Below are 18728 nucleotides of genomic sequence, written 5' to 3'. Positions count from 1 at the left end.
TGAAAATTTACTTTGTCCATCAGTGTCTTTTTCTTGTAAAGAGATTGTTGTCTTTCGTTATTTTAGTTCTCTACAAATAGTACGAGAAACGGGAAACAGTGAACCGCACTTTCTAACCGCTCCACGCACTTGAAGATAGTGGACTCTATCTATCTATCCATTTAAATACCTATCAGTTCTTAGAGAAACAATGACTTGGCATCACTTATTGAACCGAGGAATCAGTCTCTTTATTCTCACATCCACATACGTCAACATATTATACAAGGACATTCAGGACTTGTTTCTTTTCCAGAAAGCTGGGACTACCTACCGTAGACCAAAACTGAACATGGTGAATCTGTGTCACAACGCGCTGCTTCCGGCAAGGCTTAGGGTAACACTTTGACAGAAGAGACCAGTCATGGTGTCATTGTGCTCATGTGATGACTGTGGGCTTCTCCCTTCCAGTGAATTCCTTCAGCTTCGATACAGACAACGCCAAATCTAAAGCGTAACAAGAAAAGGAATAATAAGTAACCATGTCTGTAAGGGTTTGTTATAGAAACAACAGAAAAACTAACCTATCAATGGCTTTAGTGCCATTTGGGCATCCGCATCATGTTTAGAGGCATCTGGTTCATATTGTTCTATGTAAATTCGAACAGTTGCTCCTGCTGAACCCGTTCCCTATATAGTATATGAAATTTGTAAGTTACTTCCGTTTTGATGAGGATTAAGTCCTAAAGATTAAAGTGTAAATAAGTCATTATCGAAAGTAAACAAAGAAAGTTTATTACTGATAAGCGATATATGATCCTTGATCCATCGGTAAAAACAAACCGAACACCTTGCTTCGATGCCACACTTCCATCAACCTGCAAAATTGTATGAGATTAGAATAAGTTGATCTATCAAACTGTATTCATTTGCTTGAAGTCAAATTTGATGGAGGAAGGAAAGCATGTAAAGGAACTTACAGGATCAGTGTACGTAAAGTCATCAGCGAATTGGAGAACGTAATTTCCTGTGGGATGATAACTTTCAGCATCCAAGATCATGATAGTATCAAGAGAAGTAGAGGGTCCAAACTTACCATACTTGTCACCGGTCTTGCTGCTAGAGATCAATTCTCGAAGATAATCTATCATTTTGTTGGCACCTGCAGACTCGCATTCCTGGGTAAAGATTACACCAGTTAAAAAACTACACCAATCCCAATAAAATACGAATCGATCCAGTTTGTGGATACTCAAAGTTCCACGACTGAAACTGAAGTATAGACTCTTGATTGTGACTGAAACTGAAGTATAGACTCTTGATTGTGCAAGGATGGTTTAAATGCAGTTTGTGATGCTCACTTCATAGTCATATCGAGAAAAGAAATTTCTTCCATAGGTTGCCCAGTGTTCCTTCACAACATCTGAGACAGAGACCAACTTCTCCCCAGGTTTTTTGTCTTCGTTTCGATATGCAATGATTGAAAGCCAAGCTAAAACAGCCCTGTCATTGGTAAATACTCGAGTCATTTTACAAAAGAAGTGACAATTTTTTTTCAAAACGCCACAAGAAGTGACAATTGATTGGGATCGAATGGAGAATAATATGTTTAAAAGTGAAAAGGAGTATTTCTAATGTTTTGATATGCCCCATGAAGGCAAACTTAAGCAGAGAATTACAGCTTTTGTTAATAACCAACCCACATATGAGAAATCTTCTTTAATGCAGACAAGATGTGCACCACCCTGATCACCCTAAAATATAGATTTAGACAAATACCATATGCCATCTTTCTCGCGGATGTGATCAGAACCTGTTCCAAAACTCTCTTCCCCGCAGATAGATAACTTCCCAGCATCCATAAGATTACCAAAGAACTTCCAACCAGTGGGAACCTGAGCGTACATCATATGTTACTCAAAAAGCATCTTGTAGAAATAAACCACTGCACCAAATACATTATGATTCTACGTCTTTTATCAATACAATAGTTAAGGAGAACTAAACCTCAAAGAAAGGAAGCTTCAATTTTTCAGCAACACGATCAAGTGCACCACTTGTTGGCATGGATCGAGCTAATCCCTAAATAATTAAAGGAAAAAAAAAAGTCACCTCTTGTTGTTCTGCAGGAAAACTACACTGCAAACAAATAACGATGGAACAAAGGGTGCATGACCTTGGGACCACCCCGGAAGTATGGAATAGCTTCTTGTGCATTGGCTGCAATAATTGCAACAGAGTCTGAAGGAGTGACGAAAAAGCTTCTACCAAGAATCATGTTTCTATCACCATCCCCTAATAAAAGAGAAACGTTTTTGTTATTCGAGAAAATGGTACGTCCATTGCAGCTTCTAAACGGCAGTTACATAGAAAAGCTGTATAATGTATGACTTTGGCATTTCCATGCTAAATCAAACAGCATGGTTCTTTAGTCATAAAGCCATTCACACAAATTCTACCTCCTTAGTCATCTAACATACCATCACTAGCAGCCCCAAAGTCAGGTCCATTTTCGCTATACAGAATGTCGACCAAATCCTTGGCATATCTATTTGACAACATAAGTCGAAATTAGCAATGGCCTCATATAATATGAAGGTAACATTAATTTAATTACTAATCTCTTACGTAAGATTAGGATCTGGATGACCATGACCAAAATCCTCCAGAGGCACTCCATTTGAAATTGAATCCTACACACGGCATGCCAAACATCTCTCATTATGAATAGAGAAATAGGATAATATAGAGAGTATAATCACTTTCAAGTTGTCCTATATTTATCTAACGTACCGGACTGGCTCCGAGCTTATCCACAAAGATGGGTTTTGCATAAGCACCAGTAACAGCATGCATTGCGTCAAACATAAACCTGAAAAGTTCATGTCATTAAGAAAATAATACCCTCTATGATTTTGCAACGGGACAAATGAATGGGAAGTATTTCCTAATTACCAACAACTTTATAACTAGCATACGGTTAGAGTCATTGGTATAAGGCAACTAACATACCTGAAGTCTAACTGTAGAAGACTCTTGATAAGCTGGAAGTCAAATACATTCTGCACGAAATCCCATAGAATTAGTTGTCTCAAAACTGGATGAATTTTCATCTAAATATGCTAAAATGCTTGATTTTTGTTTCCCACCTCCAACAGTTCCAAATAATCAGAAACCGGATCTACAACTTCAACACTGAAGTTCCCATACTTTACAACTCCGAGAGTAGATAGGTCAACATCAGCAATATCTGCTACCTTTATTTCAGAGATCTGCATTGTACTTATATGATTCAAACTTAAATCAAATAGAGAAAAGTACAGTAGGAAATTAGAAACACATGAAATTCGATGCAAAGTTCTAAGTTTTGAGCTTATGCTTCAACACTCTATATTAGAGTCAAAACTTCTCCTGCTGGAGATTGTTATCCAGCAATCAGCTGTTTTTCCGAAGTAATCGTTACTGTTGAATACTACAGCTTTTGCTATATTGAACTCTACATGAAGACATGAAAGCAAAGAAAAACCGCACAACTCTCAACAAGTACAAATAGCATGATAGAAAGTGAAGCAAACGTGCACATAAAACCACATACTTACAGAAAGAGTGTTTCCGTAAATCTTATCTGTGATCGACTCGGGTGCAGGTTGACCACTGTTGTAATTAAACTGGAATGTGAACACGAGTCAGATATGATGAAGTAGTGGATTTGGAGAAATGCATAAACACAAAACCTAAAGAAATTCAAGAAAAAAAATAGTTGAAACATGGAAACTTCGAAGACTAGATTAGTATAAACACTAATCCATTCTTTAAATTATGTATGCATAAGAACTCACCTTAATACCCCAATCATAATCAGGTCCACCAGGATTGTGGCTTGCACTCATAATAAATCCCCCATTGGCCTATAAAATAATTGATTAATTAGTAACAAGACAAAGGAAAAATAAATCCAATTAAACACGATGTGCCAAGATGCCGAAGTACAGAAAAATCAAGCAGCACTAGCTTGCCTTCCTCTTTCTGATTACTGCAGAAACGGCAGGTGTTGACAAAATTCCTTCCCTGCATCAACAAAAGCTCATCATTGACTCGTTTATTTAAAGCCGAAATGCATTACATAGAAGAGTAAAAATAAGAATCACAAGATTAAAACAATCATACAAAAGCACTACCACTGGAAATATCAGCCAACGTATACACTTACTTGCCAACCAAAATTTTCCCAACACCGTTCCCTGCGGCAATTTTGATAATAATCTGCATTGTACATCCACAACGATTATCACTAACAGGGGAAGTAGGATTTCTTTTTCTTTTCTTTTTTTTTTTTTTTTTTTTTTTTGTGGGGAAGTTGGATTTCTAGAATCAACGGAAACAGAAGAAAGTAAAGCAAACAGAAAAATTTTAATACAGGTTCAATTGTTTATGAAAATAAAGGATGAAACGTCGAAAAAGAACCTGTGCAGCTTCACGATTAAAGTAACGACCATCACCTCCTAACACTAATACCCCATTCTTGTAATCCTCAGGCGGCAACGAATCAAATAAAGCCTATACACCAGAAAAATCTAAATGACATTCAAAACCACAATGCACTAAAAGCAAAGATGAATTCAATACCCTAAATAAGTGCAAGTATTCATACCTGAATCCAATTTGCAAGGTAATTTTCTTGCTGAAAAACTTTCACCTACAAATCGGATTATAATTTTCGGAAAAAAAAAAAAATCAGCCTTCAATTATATATTTGATTTGCAAACACAATGTAGGAAAAAAGGTGTTCAATTTAGCACCTTTCAGATAACAGAAAGTCCACTCAAATGAACAAAATGGCATCAAATAATCAAGAACCAACCTTTTTTCGGAGACCACTGGTTCCAGTCTTCTGACCTTCAATTGGTTCAGTGGGAACCAAATTAATCTGAAATAAAAAGAAACCCGATTTGTTAAATCAACCCAGAATTCAAAACCAATACAGATTGACAGAGAAAAACACATTCATACATATATACCCACACATAATGCAAGACACACATAGAAATTAATGTCTAATATACAACTGAGTCAGATACCTTGATGCCCTGTGGATCAGCAACCGTGGTCGGGGAAGAAGAGGAGGAGGAAGCGGCTCTAATGGTGAGGGAGTGTGAGGTTCTGAGTAGGAGGTGCGGAAGGGGAGAGGAGGAGAGGAGAGAGAGAGATGGATTAGGAGGAGACAGAGTGGCCTTTGATGATGATCGTGGTTTGGGTCTGAAGGTCGGGGAGGGAAGGTTGTGTAATCTGAGAGAAAGTGCCATTTTTCTTGAGTTTGTGTTGCAGAGGGTAGAGAGAGAGATAGAGAGTGGAAGATGTTGGGGAAGATTTAAGTCTCTGAATGCTGACAGATTTGCGAACGCTGACAGATTCAAAGTAGTTCGGAAAATCCATGGTTGCCACATGTACGTTCGGAAACACTTATCTAGAGAGTTGTGTCATCATGTGAAGTTGAAGTGTGGGATTGCTTTTCCATCACGAGAAATCTTTTAATGTGACAAGTATACAGTATATTACAAATGTAATAATATAATTGATTAAAAATTTATAAAAAGTTTTACAAATTGTATTATAATACTTGATTTATTGGTGATATTCCAACATTGAAAATTCTCTCTTTCATGCTTTGTCAGGAAAATTTGATCACTTTTTCAGGTTATATATAATAGCATCTTTTAAGAGAAGTAGCAATTGGATAGAAAAATTAGATTTTTTTTGTGCTATGTAAGACAAACGTATTTCCAATCATGGTAGCAACTCAATTAGCAAATTAAAGAATTGTCAATTGCTACTTTTTAAAGTTAGTAAATTGGATAACGGAATATATTTTCTTCCATAAGATAAGATGAAATTAAGGTATTAATATTTTAGATTGAAAGATAAAATTTCAAGAGTTAGCTGAAAGGTTGGAATGACAAATTTTAGTATAAATATGCCAACTGAGTTAGCAAAGTACACTTTTAAAGAAAAGTTTTGGTAACTCTTTTAAAGATGTTTCACACACTTCCTTTTACTTTTCAAATATCCTTTTAATTTCCGTCCGTCGGATCGGATGAATTGAAAAAAATCAAAGGACAAAAATTATCAAGAGCTGTGTGAGAAGTAAAAATAAGTGTGTAATTAGCACACCCCATATTTTATGGTACATAATGAATATGGAGGTGTAAATTTAATATTCAGGCTAAGGTCTAAATGAAGGATGTAATCACTTTCACAGTTTTAGATTGTGACAGCTACTAGCATATACCTTTGTAGAAAGGATATTGTAGATTTGGAACCACAACAAAAATCAAGTTTTTTCGCCATTTATATTATATGTATTTTTTTAGACTTGTAAGTGAAATATTTTAGATTTGAATTTCGTGAATGACAAGTTTAAAATTAATTGTTCCCTCACCTTTTTTGTATCCGCAGCTAAGGTTGCAAAAATAAGAGCTTGAATACCGCTTGTTAATAATCCGAGGAACATGACAGGTATAGGAACTACTGAAGGTAACAAAGAAACAATAACAACTACTACTAATTCATTAGCTAAAATATTTCCAAAAAGTCAAAAACTAAGCGTTAAGAGTTAATATATCATTGTTTAAAAGAAAAAAATTGGATAAAAGCTTTTTCAGTATTTCTAATGCCCAACAATAGGATGAAAGGCCTAAAACACAAGTAACCTATGGGTCTAGAGACAAGTCTTCCAAAGCAAATGGCCCAAATTGGTGTGGAGGGGTATCCAGCATCCAGCAACTCGAATCAAGGGCCAATACATGGGAAGCCAAGTTATTAGTCACGTAACAGAAGGCCTCAAAATTTCAATCAAGACCAAGGCAATGTTTACATTATTATTGTTCTTTTGGTAATCAAGTGACTGGAAAAAGGGTACTCATTCGAAATATAGTAAGTGTACCTATTGATACCGACATTGCATTGTAGAAAAGAACATAGGCCGAACATACCCAAGAAATCTAACAAAATAGTGTTTGGCCGGCTATTAGTTATGAAATTACTTTATTGTCTTTCACTCGTTACAAAGTCAGCAAAGCTTTTTCTATTTTTAAATATCGAGTTCAAAATGTTTTATTTGTAGTGTAATTTTATTAATTAATTCTATGTAAAAAAAAAAATTGAGGAATAAGCCTATATGGATACATTATCCATGTGGTGATAAGGTAATCGGAAGATTGTTCCCATGATAAAAATAAAAATAAAAACAAAACAAAACAAAAAACAAAAAAAATAAGGCTTTAAACCCCTCGTGGTGTAGTCTGTTAGCAAATTTAGTTCAATTGTGAGATTTCAGTTAAATATGGCTTTTTTTATTAGCCACATAATATTGAATACACTCCACATTAAAATTTAATATTAAATGACTTATGTACCCTACTATGTAATGACAATTTCGACCTTATTAGGTTTTTTTTTTTTTTTTTTTTTTTTTTTAAATTCTAAATACACTCCAACTCCAAATCACTTTCAATGTATTATTTATCTACTTCAACTCTCATAACCCATCTCACCCTCCATTGTAGAACAAAACTTTAAGCATTGAAACTACAAACACATTAATATTGAGAACAATTATTTTTGACGAATGCGACATGAGATCGACGTTTCGGAAAGCTTCAAGATTTCTTGTTCATGTGAAGTTTTGTTTACGTGAAGTTTTGGTTATGTGGCAGACATCGAACGATCATTATTGTTGACGACTGACTGGTTAAATTAGTCGACAGACAGAATCAAGGAGAGCAGAAGAGCAATGCTGGAAACGGAGTAGCTTGGGGTCTCAATCCTCCAAGATTTCCATCAACAATGCCAGTCACTTCTGCATGCACGTAATAGAGTATGAGTTATGCCTTGTACACTCCGGAATTAGGCTAATGAGAATATGAGATTGTTGAGGTGGTAACCCACAACACCTCGTTTAGGATTTGTTGAACTAAATCCCCTCAAGTTCAAAGTGGAGTTATCCTTCAAGTGTGGTTGGGAGAAATTAGAAAAACTCTGGTATCCCATAAGCCTTCAGCTTCACACCGAAGGTGCTTTGGATGATATTATGTATTTGCATATAAGATGTAAAGAGTATGGAGTGTATGTAGGAAATGTGGGGTGTATATAGAAAATGTAAAGTGTATGTTAAAGAGTGTGGGGTGAAAGGGTATTATGGAGAAATACGTGGGGTATATTAAGATAATTTTTAACTAAAAAAGCAAATGTGTATGTGGGATGTTAATATAACAAGCCGTTAAATATTTGGGATAAAAATATATTGTACCTTACTTTTTCTATCTATTCACATTCTCTCTTCATCTCTCTGTAATTTATGTCTTCACCTTCTTTCTATCCTATTTGTCTATCTCCAACCATTTTCGTGGTTGTCTAACCGGCCAATTCCCAACCTTGATACAGCCAAATTTCCTATTTTTTCCATCCAAAATAAATATTTGAAACAAATAGGGAACAAATAATTTTTTTTTTTTTTTTTATAAATATTATTATTATTAAGGGGAAGGAGGGTTTCAAAACTATTACAATAATTTGAGAGGAAGTTTTGAACCCAGGACTGATGGTGGGCAAAAACCAAACACCATATCCATTAAGATGTTAGACCACATGCAAAGTATAGGGAACAATTAGATTCAAGTTAGTGGAGACTCTAACCAATCTGATATATGCATACAAAACTCGAAAGGCACGATTTCTAAATATTTTGACGAATCCAGACCTCGTAGTTGGATACACATGTGAAGCTAATAAGGTTCGTAGAATATCAAACGGATATGAGCCGATGTAAGAAAAATAAGGACTCACAATCAAAAGGAACACAAATTGGAGTGTGCTTGAGATTTTCTGTCACCACGAGATAGAAGAAAGTGCATATACAAATTAGAGAGAGTAGAGAGACAAGAAAGAAGAAGGTGCACAATCAAAGTACATTTTTTACCCCTTGCATTTATCAAACATTTAACAAAAAAAAAATTATTTTTTGACTAAATTTGCTAACAAACTATGAGTTTAAATCCTTATTGTTTACCACCGAACTTATTTTCCGATTACCTTATTACTATGATGACTGTTAGGCCTTAGAAATAAACACACATGAATCATACTGACATTTTAAACCTTAATTTAGCCACCACTTAAAGCTTGTACAAAAAGAATTGCCACTAATGGAAAAAAAAGTTAACATATATATAAAGCAATTAACAATGAAACTAATGCTCAGTTGCCCACTGGCCAAAACCCAAAACTTCCGGTGCGGTCAAGCATTTAGGAGCTATACTACGTGTCGAGATCCTGTTGCAGGGTGTTAAAGTAAATTACGTGCGACTTCACCAGTAATACTGTACACTAGGGTTGCCGGTGACGGCCTTACAGGGTGTTAAAGTAAATTAGGTTCGACTTTACCAGTAATACTGTACACTAGGGTTGCCGGTGATGGCCCTGGAGCCACACCTGACCACTCTCCTTTGGGATACAGTAAAATTGTATCATGGTAGGCCATTTTTATACTGTTCTATCACTGAGAAATGCAAAAGCCCATGTACAGAGTCCGACACGTGTCCTTTAACTTGTCATCATTCTCCTCTCTCACTAACTCTCACTTTCTCGGTCTCTCAGAAAGTGACCACAAATTATAATGGCAATTAACAAAGTTTGGATTCTTATATTCTCTGGTTTTGCTGGTGTTATTGCATTGTACTACTAGTTTTATAGAGAGAGAGAGAGAGAGAGAGAGAAAGAATGGGGAGAGGGAGAGTGGTTATGGAGAGAATAAAGAACAATATCAACCTTCAGGTGACCTTCTCAAAACGCAGGAACGGTCTGCGCAAGAAAGCTCATGAGCTCTCTGTGCCTTGTGATGCCCAAGTTGCCCTTATCATCTACTCCAGCCGTGGGAAGCTCTATGAGTTCTGCAGCACCGAGTTATATCCTCCCTCCCACCCTCCCTCCCTCCCTCCCTCTCTCCCTCCCTCCCTCTCTATCTCTCTCTCTCTCTCGATTTATTATATGTAAATGTTATTAAGGGTTTCCTTGTTCTAAACTTTTTACAAAAAAAAAAAACCCTAAAAATGTGGGTTTGTTTTAATTTCTTTAATTCCTAAAATTCATCGCATACACATATATATGTTATATGTATGTATGTAAGTAATTACCAAGCATAGAGAAGTGATGCATAGGAAGAAACTCGATCCATATATATTTGTTTGTTTGTAATTTATTTGCTTATAATATAAATATTACGTTATAAGTCATCGTATAATTGGTTTGCTCTTTGGTTAACATATGTAAATTCTACATATGAACTATATTATTTCTTTCTTCTTGTTGGATTTGTGGGGAGACTTCGTATAGAGGGCCTGTATGCTTCTCCGATGCTTCTTATCGTGTACTTGTATTTCTCTGACTGTAGGTACTGTTGATCGTCCTGGGTTTTTTTCTATTTATTTTTATTTTTGAGTCTTTGTCTATGCTCTCAGGTCTTTCTTTTGGGAATTTATATCTAGGGTTTATCTCTCTCTATTTCTAAGCTTCAAGACATAAAAACGCTGAGAGAAAGAGAGAGGAATTCAAGAATCAAGAGTGTTTCCTATTATTTGTTTTAATATTAATGTTATGGTTTTAGCAGCTCAAGTTCTGTTAATTAATTACCTTTTTTCTAATTTAATTTCTTGCAGGAATAATAAAGAGTGTTTCCTATTTTTCTTATACATAAACATGTAGATGTGTGTGTGTGTGTGTGTGTGTAAGTTTTCAAAAAAATTTGTGGGTGGTTGCTACTAACATCATGGTCAAAGTGGTTGATTAAGTTTTCAAAAATTCCTTAAAATGCCTTTAATTAATTAATTTCTTAAATTGAACATCATTGATCATAATATGTGTGTGTGTGTGTGTGTGTGTGTGTGTGTGTGTGTAAGTTTTCAAAAAAATTTGTGGGTGGTTGCTACTAACATCATGGTCAAAGTGGTTGATTAAGTTTTCAAAAATTCCTTAAAATGCCTTTAATTAATTAATTTCTTAAATTGAACATCATTGATCATAATCGCTCCTCCAACTACAAATATAATCCGGTAGAACCTCAATAATCTAATACCAGATAAATTAATTAACAACCTCTATTAATTAATATTTTCTGTTGGCCCCAACTTGATAAGAATGTGCTAAATTGAAAATTCGCTAAAGTTATAAGATAGTACATTATAAAAAAATTCATATAGGTCTCATGTAATATATAAATTAATAATTTTTCTATTACTCTAACTTTTGTATGTTTAAATAGATTTTTGCTCGATTAAATGTTCATAAAATACAATAGTGTATTACATCGAACAATTTACAATCTATTTCTGGGGAAAACAAGTTGATTCATGAATTTTGTTTGGTTAAATAAATACATAGAATTGATAGTTCGTAAACGAGAAACAAAATACAAAGTACAATATTGCTGAAAATACGAGATGTCTTGATGAATTCGTATTAATTTATCAATTATTTAATATTGAGCTAAATTAATAAATTTCCTTGGTCCCATAGGTAATAACTTAAAGGAAGTTTAATTTTATGCGGAACCAATTATGTATTTATCGAATTATGTATTTTCTCCCATTTAGCTAATGGGAGAAAGTAAATTTGTTTAGCTAATGGCAGGCATAGTAGACTGGTATGTGCGTAATATGTGTAGCTAATGGGAGAAAGTAAATTTGTATAAGTGTGATAAAACTCAACATCTAAATCTTTCCCTATGAGGAAAAAATCCTTAGTTTTTCTCTGTTAATCGCTGAAGTTTCATAGCGCACGCACGCACATCAATTGATCCATTCAATCTGATTTCATCTTTCATCCCGCACTCAGTTTTCTGTATCTGTATTTATATATTGCCTCTAATTTATAAGTATAAAATGTTTGACTGTTTTCTTTCTTTGATCAGCATGAACAAAATCCTCGAGCGGTACCGTCAAAGTTGCTATTCCTCACAGGACAATGTTGCTGACAATGAAACACAGGTATATTTCATAATTTCCGAGCTTTATAACAATTCTATTTGCATTTCTGTGTTTGTATGTGCTGATGGTGGTATGAGCGTCTACTGACTGAGTTATACAACCTATATGTTCAATCGGTCTTGTTTGCTTTATCGTTTCTTCATCTCTTCCACTTCACCTTTTTTTTGGTTTCTCTAGTTCTAGTTGGGAAAAATAGTCAGTTTTCATTGCGGTTTCTTTCTGTTTTTTATTTGGTAGAGTTTTTCAAGTTGTTTCGAAAGAAACAAGAAAAAGGAATTGGTTGGACAAACATTGTCAACTCATGCTTGGTTTAGGATGGTAGTCAACTGCGGAAACTGATGGTGGTACTTGGTTTTGACAGACGTTGGGCGCTTGTGCCTGGTCTAGGATGGATGTCGATCCGTGTCATCTTCAATTAACATTAGTTTGTTTATTGGTTTGAAATTGGCATTGTCAAATTTTTATTTTTATTTTTGAAAGTGCACAATAGGGTGGGCATATGGGTCTTTAGACCCGTGGATCTAGACCATATTATCTGGCCCGATGTAAATTCATCTAGTTCTTACTTTTAATTTCAAAACGATCTGAGTTAGACTCTGTTTGTGTAAAAACAAGTTCATATTTTTTATGTACAGTTAACCCGACTTGGACCATTTCAGGGTTGTCTTAACACTTGTCATTTTATTAGTGATCCACAAAGAAGTACATGATCTATAATTTTATATCTATCTAACCCTAAGAAGCAAAACAACGATCAAACTTCTACAAACAAAGAGTATGAAGAGTCCCTTTAGAACACTTATTCGTATTAACTTTGTTAGACGTAATTCTTTTGTAATGGAAACACATAAATATTGTTTTATACTGTTGTTTTGTTATACGACATATGATTGAAAACGAATTTGTTCGACCTGTAGGAGTCTGATCATATCAAACGGATCCAAATGAGCCGATTTCACTAACAAAAATACATAGCCCATACTGACTCGAACTTGTTACCAAAAAAAAAAAAAAAAAAAAAAAGGAAGGTCAAGTCCAATCTACCCAAAATGAATCCAACTCGACCCACGCCCACCCCTAATTCACTTTCACATAATTGGAATTTAGCATTGGCATCAACATTGGTTCCGATGGATTTTACATTGGAACTGACTTTGGAAATCATCATTAATTTTCTCCTTGGCAAAAATATGAGTTTGACGAGTGTTGAAAAATTATTTTTGTTGTGCTGTGAGATTGGGATATGGGAATGGAAATATTCTTTTGTGTGGTTGAGTTCGACTCTCGTATGTACTAGCAAGGGTGGCAAAAGTGAAATTATAGAAATGGTATGAAGTATAACAAGATGACTAACAAAAGGGGAACTGGGATGATTGAGTTACGGGGTTAGCTTGTATGATAGAGCATACAGACCACCGCTGTAGTGATAAAATGCATGGTATGGGACATGCAGGTCTGCGTGTTTTATTATATAAATTAATGGGTTGGGTAATTGAAGTTAAGCTACATTCATGGTTTATTAGTTAAATTGTGATTAATGATACACATTTTATAATTGATTACTTTTTGCATGACACTCGATTTAGCCTTGATAACATTTATGTCCCTACTGAGTTGTGGCTTCGCTCACCTTATACATTGTAGACCTTGCAGGTTTGGTAAAAAATTAACAAAGGGTAGGCAAGCTGAGGTTGTGTTAGACAAGATATTTAAGAGTTTTTTATTATTTTTGTACACCCTAAAAGGATTTTGGAGTTATTTGAATAAGAGAAGTTTAGTTTTTCTTTTTATTTTATTTTTACTTGCACGCCGAGGGTGGGATTAATTTTTCCACCGACCTTGGGTCCGGGGTGTGACAATATACTTGCCATTTGAAATTTTCATTAAATAAGCACTGTTCACTATGCTTTGAAAAAAAAAAAACTTTTTTAGAAGCATGGTAAACTCTGCTTCTATTTTTTATGTTTTTCTACTGTCATTAATAGCAGTTTTTTAAATAAACATTTTTTTTTTTTTTTGTTTTACCAAACATATTTAATATTTCAAATTTTTTAATAAGTTATTTTTTTTCAAAAAACTTATTAAGGACTGAAGCTTGATCCTACTGCACACTATCAGTAGCTAGTGCTCCTTTTTGTTGTAGTGTAGTTGAATGAGAGGCATTCTTTTCTTGATGTGATGAATATTTTCTTAATCGTCTTTTTTAATGTGCAGAACATATACCAAGAGGTCTCAAGATTAAAGGTCAAACACGAGGCTCTTCAACGTTCACAGAGGTATATATAAAATATAATAATTCAACTTATTAATCAATCATATGATTTTTCTTTTGTGCCATTTTTTCAAACATACAATCAATTCTTAGTCTCACATATTTAGGCATTTGCTTGGAGAAGATCTGCAACAGCTTCGCCTTAAAGAACTGCTTGTTCTTGAGAAACAACTTGACAGAACTCTCTCAAAAGCTAAACAAGAAAAGGTATACACACACGCACACAGAGACAGAACTAGCTCATGTTTCTTAATTCGCAGTCTCTCACATGTTATATATGTTTATAATTAAAGATTCAAAAGTGTTTTACCATGATTGATCATGGCATGTCGATTGCCTTCATCGACCAATGGCTGATCACTCGCAAAAATTACCATCTAGCTAGAAGGACGGAAAATGATAATATTTTCAAAGTTAATTCTTTTGAAGGGTAAAGACACCTTTAGATTTTTGACCAAGAATTAAAAAGAGGTGTAGAATGTTGAGAGTATAAATCTCACGTCCAAAAAAAAAAAAAAAAAGAGACCATGCATGCATCTATAAGTAGTTGAACTATTTCCTATTTGTCAATTAGTTTTATAGTGAAACTTCAAATTTCTTTTTACAATGATCACACTATATAATTACAAGTATAATATGTTTCACAATCAACAATTGTCATAAATTATGTGTATCGTACATTATTGATTTTTCTTCTGTGTTTCTTGATCAACTCCATATATAGACCCTATTATGTATCGATCTTGATTAAGCTATACATATAATCATCACCTATATTTTATATTGTTATTGTTTCAACATTACCTTTTTTTTTATCCTTCTGCTTTTGTATATGTAGACGCGGATGATGTTTAATCAACTAGAAGAACTGCGCAAAAAGGTAAAAGTATATATGTATTTCTAGCAGATACCATGCATCCCACGGTCTTCCTATCATATGCGATTTTGTGTCCCCTGACCCCTAATCATGTTGAAGTTGATTTTTTTAACATTATTATGATTAAATATTTCTTCTCGTTCTTCTGTCTTGAAATTTGGTCAAAACTACGTGCATGCAATTCCTTAAAGAGGACTAGATATGTTCGACGTACTTTACAAGTTTGGAAGGGCGATGAAAGGTTTAAACATTTGTTAGAACAATAATAACATTACGTAGGTACACAAAACTCGTCACATTGACGAGATATTCTATAACATAAATGTACATTTCAAAATGAGAGTGTACCTACAAGAAAAACATTCTAATATAAGTGCTAAGAGATGTGATTCTATTTATAAGCGGGTTTTCTAGTAGCGTATAGAATCGGTTATACAACAGAAAATCTTCTAATGTGAACGAGGCCATTATACATTGGACGAGTTACCTCTTAAATAGCTAGTTGACGTGATATGATAATTAATAACTAGTAGCGTATAGAATCGGTTATACAATAGAAAATCTTCTATTAATAACTAGTTGACGTGGTATGATAATTTTTTTGAATAAATTGACAGGAGAACGATCTTGCAGGGATTAATAAACAACTTAAATGTGAGGTACTTTATATAGTTTATATTCTTGAATTTCCTTCCCCACCATCTAATGGCTTTTGAAGGTCCTACTTCTTGGACCCACATCTAATGGCTACTTTTTTCTATTTTTGGTGTATGGAATATTGTTGAAATTACAGCTTCAAGAAGTAGGACCTTCAAATGCCAATTACGTTGCATGTGAAGAACCTACCTTACGATTACACATATGGTAAGCATTTCCTTATTTCCACTTAATTGCACAAACCTTTTAATTAATATCTTTCATTAGGATATAGGATTTTGGTTGTTTTTAACTGCATGCATGGCTTAAATACGGATTATACTAATGTGATTTTTTTTTTCTCGTTGTTTGAGTGGTTTTGTTCACTTCAGTTTTGCATCTTCGATTTGCTACTTTTGCATCTATGTTTTATATTTTGTACACATCTTTGATGTTTACTATTAAATTTTATTTATTAAATACGTAATTGATTTGGTAAAAAAAATGTCGATGTTACTTGAACATACATAAAAATGGATGTAGATAACATGGGCGTGTACCAGTTCCCCAAGAAAAAGGTAACTACTGATCAAGGGTGGGAGGGAGCAGCTGCAACAGTTTGGGCTTCTGTTGATTGCTTGTACAAGTACTACTAAGATGTGTTCAGCTCATCGATGTCTGGAACCCTTAGTTATGACTAAGTTGCAGGTGACTAATAATTGTGATTTTCTTTTGTTTTCTTGCACAAAAGAAGAATTTTTAATACCTAAAAAGATTTATCCGCATCTATTTTTAAGCATACGATTAATTAGGTACATGTTCTTTTTTTCTTTTTTTTTCTTTTTTTTTAATCAAAAAGTAACATTCATTAATTCGAAATTAGGTACATGTTCTATATGCAGATTCATACATTCCTTCATTGACATCCACAACCTCTTAGACCATCTCCAATCGAAAGAGAGTCAAAGGACTCACTTTAAACCTAAAGTCATGCAAGAAATTATATTTTAATGAACAATGTCAGACCATATTTTATATCATCTCTAACTGAGAGGGCCAAATGATCATAGGCCAAACATAGCTCTTTGACAAAAAACCATCCCCAACCGAGGGGGCCAAATGGTCATAGGTCAAACAATAATTTATTATTTTAATTGAATTAATATGGTTACTTAAATTAAAATAAGGTTTTCAGACATATTTTGGGTGTCACTTGTCGCCAAATGAATAAGCCTCTGAATTTCTTATCTTTATATAATCTTAATAATTTTTTGATATGATTTCGAGTGACACGTGTCGCTAACGTGAGTAACTCTCCAGATTTCTTATCTTTATGTAATCTCAATAATTTTTCGGATAGGATTTCGAGTGCTACGTGTCGCTAATGTGAGTAACTCTCCAGATTTCTTATCTTTATATAATCTGAATAATTTTTCAGATAGGATTTCGAGTACCACGTGTCGAGATGTAATTGGTTATGCAAATTTTAGATAGGATTCTTATCTATATGATATTTCTTATCTTCAGCTTTCAATGTTGATAAATGGGCTGGATATTGGGGTAGAATTCACACACCTTCATCTTTGTCATCTCCAATATCTCTCTCAATTCAAGTTTGCAATGAATTCCAACTTTGGATCCTCTTCACATTCCAACTAGGGGTCCTCATCCAATTCCGAATTGGAAGATAAATGGACGCAGACGAAACGAGAAGATGAGGAGTCCGATGAAGAAGATGAAGTATGGTGCAACACAACATATATGGCAGTAAGGGCTGGGGTCATGGCGTGTGAGGAAACTGAAGAACAACCTCAACGTGATGGCTCTGTTGCTGGTCACTCTTACAAACCAGGAAATAGAGAGATGGCGCATGAGACTTTGACGAACAATTACTTCAACTCCAACTCGGTGTACATAAAAGAGGATTTCAGACGTCGCTTTCGGATGAGGCTTCATGTCTTTGAGCGTTTCCTTCATGATGCCCAACATGGCAATCCATACTTTCTACAGAAGAAGGATAAAGCAGGCCACGCTAGTTTCTCAACTTATCAAAAGGTTACTATTGCACTCCAAATGCTGGCCTATACCTTCCCAGCTGATGCGATGAATGATACATATGGTATGTCTGAGTCTACATGCCTTGATAATCTTGCTGAATTTTGTCACACAGTTGTTCAGATTTACAAAGAAGAGTACCTCGGTGAACCAAATCAAGCAGATATGGCTCGGCTCTTTCGCAAAGCTGAAGACCGTGGCTTTTTGGGCATGATAAGGTCCTTAGATTGCATGCATTGATAATAGAAGAATTGTCCCACCATATGGCAAAGAGGATTTAGCAAAAGATTGAGAAGGTCAATTATTGTGTTAAAGGTGGTTGCCTCATTTAACACATAGATCTGGCATGTTTTCTTTAGAGTCCCATGATCCCAAAATGACATTACAATGCTTGGGCGTTCACCCCTCTTTAATAACCTGACAGATGGTAAACCACCTCAACTTAACTACTACATCAACGGGCGTCAATCGAAATGGAGTATTACTTAGCAGATGACATCTACTCAAAGTGGGCAACATTTGTCCAAGCAATTGCAAGCCATGTGGATGATGCCCAAATATGGTTTACCATGCAACAAGAGGCATACCAGAAAGATGTTAAGAGAGCTTTAGTATTCTACAAGTATGGTGGAAAATCATTAAGGAACCGGCAAGAGAGTGAAGTCGAGATAAAATTGGACTCCATCCTGATATCGTGCATCATATTACACAACATGATTGTGACAACCAAGATGATCCAAATAGGTCAAGAAGGGCTTGTGCGAAAATATATGATGGGCCTAATTTGTCTTGGGATCCAAGAACTGGTAATATTTCTTTAAATGAGTACATGAGGCGTCATAGGATGATACGTTCGTGTGCTGCAAATAAGTAC

At 34.8% G+C, this 18728-nt stretch overlaps 2 protein-coding genes across 3 annotated transcripts; one reads left to right on the top strand and one right to left on the bottom strand.

The window, feature by feature from the left end:
* Window positions 1-205: 205 nt before the first annotated feature.
* On the bottom strand, window positions 206-5480 carry LOC137720462 (phosphoglucomutase, chloroplastic). Of its 2 annotated transcripts, XM_068459531.2 has the most exons (22): window positions 5058-5480; window positions 4841-4906; window positions 4631-4675; window positions 4444-4536; window positions 4190-4242; window positions 3996-4047; window positions 3819-3887; window positions 3579-3647; window positions 3129-3251; window positions 2992-3041; window positions 2773-2851; window positions 2608-2672; window positions 2460-2527; window positions 2156-2274; window positions 1987-2061; window positions 1759-1874; window positions 1341-1482; window positions 1076-1157; window positions 960-1006; window positions 780-857; window positions 564-669; window positions 206-486 (listed from the first exon to the last, which is right to left on the bottom strand). In XM_068459531.2, exons 1-22 carry the CDS (start codon window positions 5421-5423, stop codon window positions 419-421), a joined length of 2031 nt encoding a protein of 676 aa, XP_068315632.2. In that variant the 5' UTR covers window positions 5424-5480; the 3' UTR covers window positions 206-418. The 2 variants fall into 2 exon arrangements, with proteins under 2 accessions (XP_068315632.2, XP_088548549.1); XM_088692423.1 differs by lacking the exons at window positions 206-486; window positions 564-669; window positions 780-857; window positions 960-1006 and having other exon boundaries at window positions 1110-1263; window positions 1296-1482; window positions 5058-5478.
* A 4230-nt stretch (window positions 5481-9710) lies between these two features.
* On the top strand, window positions 9711-16671 carry LOC137721128 (agamous-like MADS-box protein MADS3). Its single transcript, XM_088677456.1, has 8 exons — window positions 9711-9935; window positions 11939-12014; window positions 14229-14290; window positions 14394-14493; window positions 15125-15166; window positions 15781-15822; window positions 15957-16027; window positions 16343-16671. Coding segments are annotated over exons 1-8 (576 nt in total). The 5' UTR covers window positions 9711-9753; the 3' UTR covers window positions 16344-16671.
* Window positions 16672-18728: the final 2057 nt, after the last annotated feature.

The sequence above is a fragment of the Pyrus communis genome, chromosome 1 (assembly GCF_041283825.1).
Source record: "Pyrus communis isolate YQ-2024b chromosome 1, ASM4128382v1, whole genome shotgun sequence".
NCBI lineage: Eukaryota > Viridiplantae > Streptophyta > Magnoliopsida > Rosales > Rosaceae > Pyrus > Pyrus communis.
The sequence above is the reverse complement of the archived record's forward strand: the minus strand, read 5'-3'. Positions and strand labels throughout refer to the sequence as shown.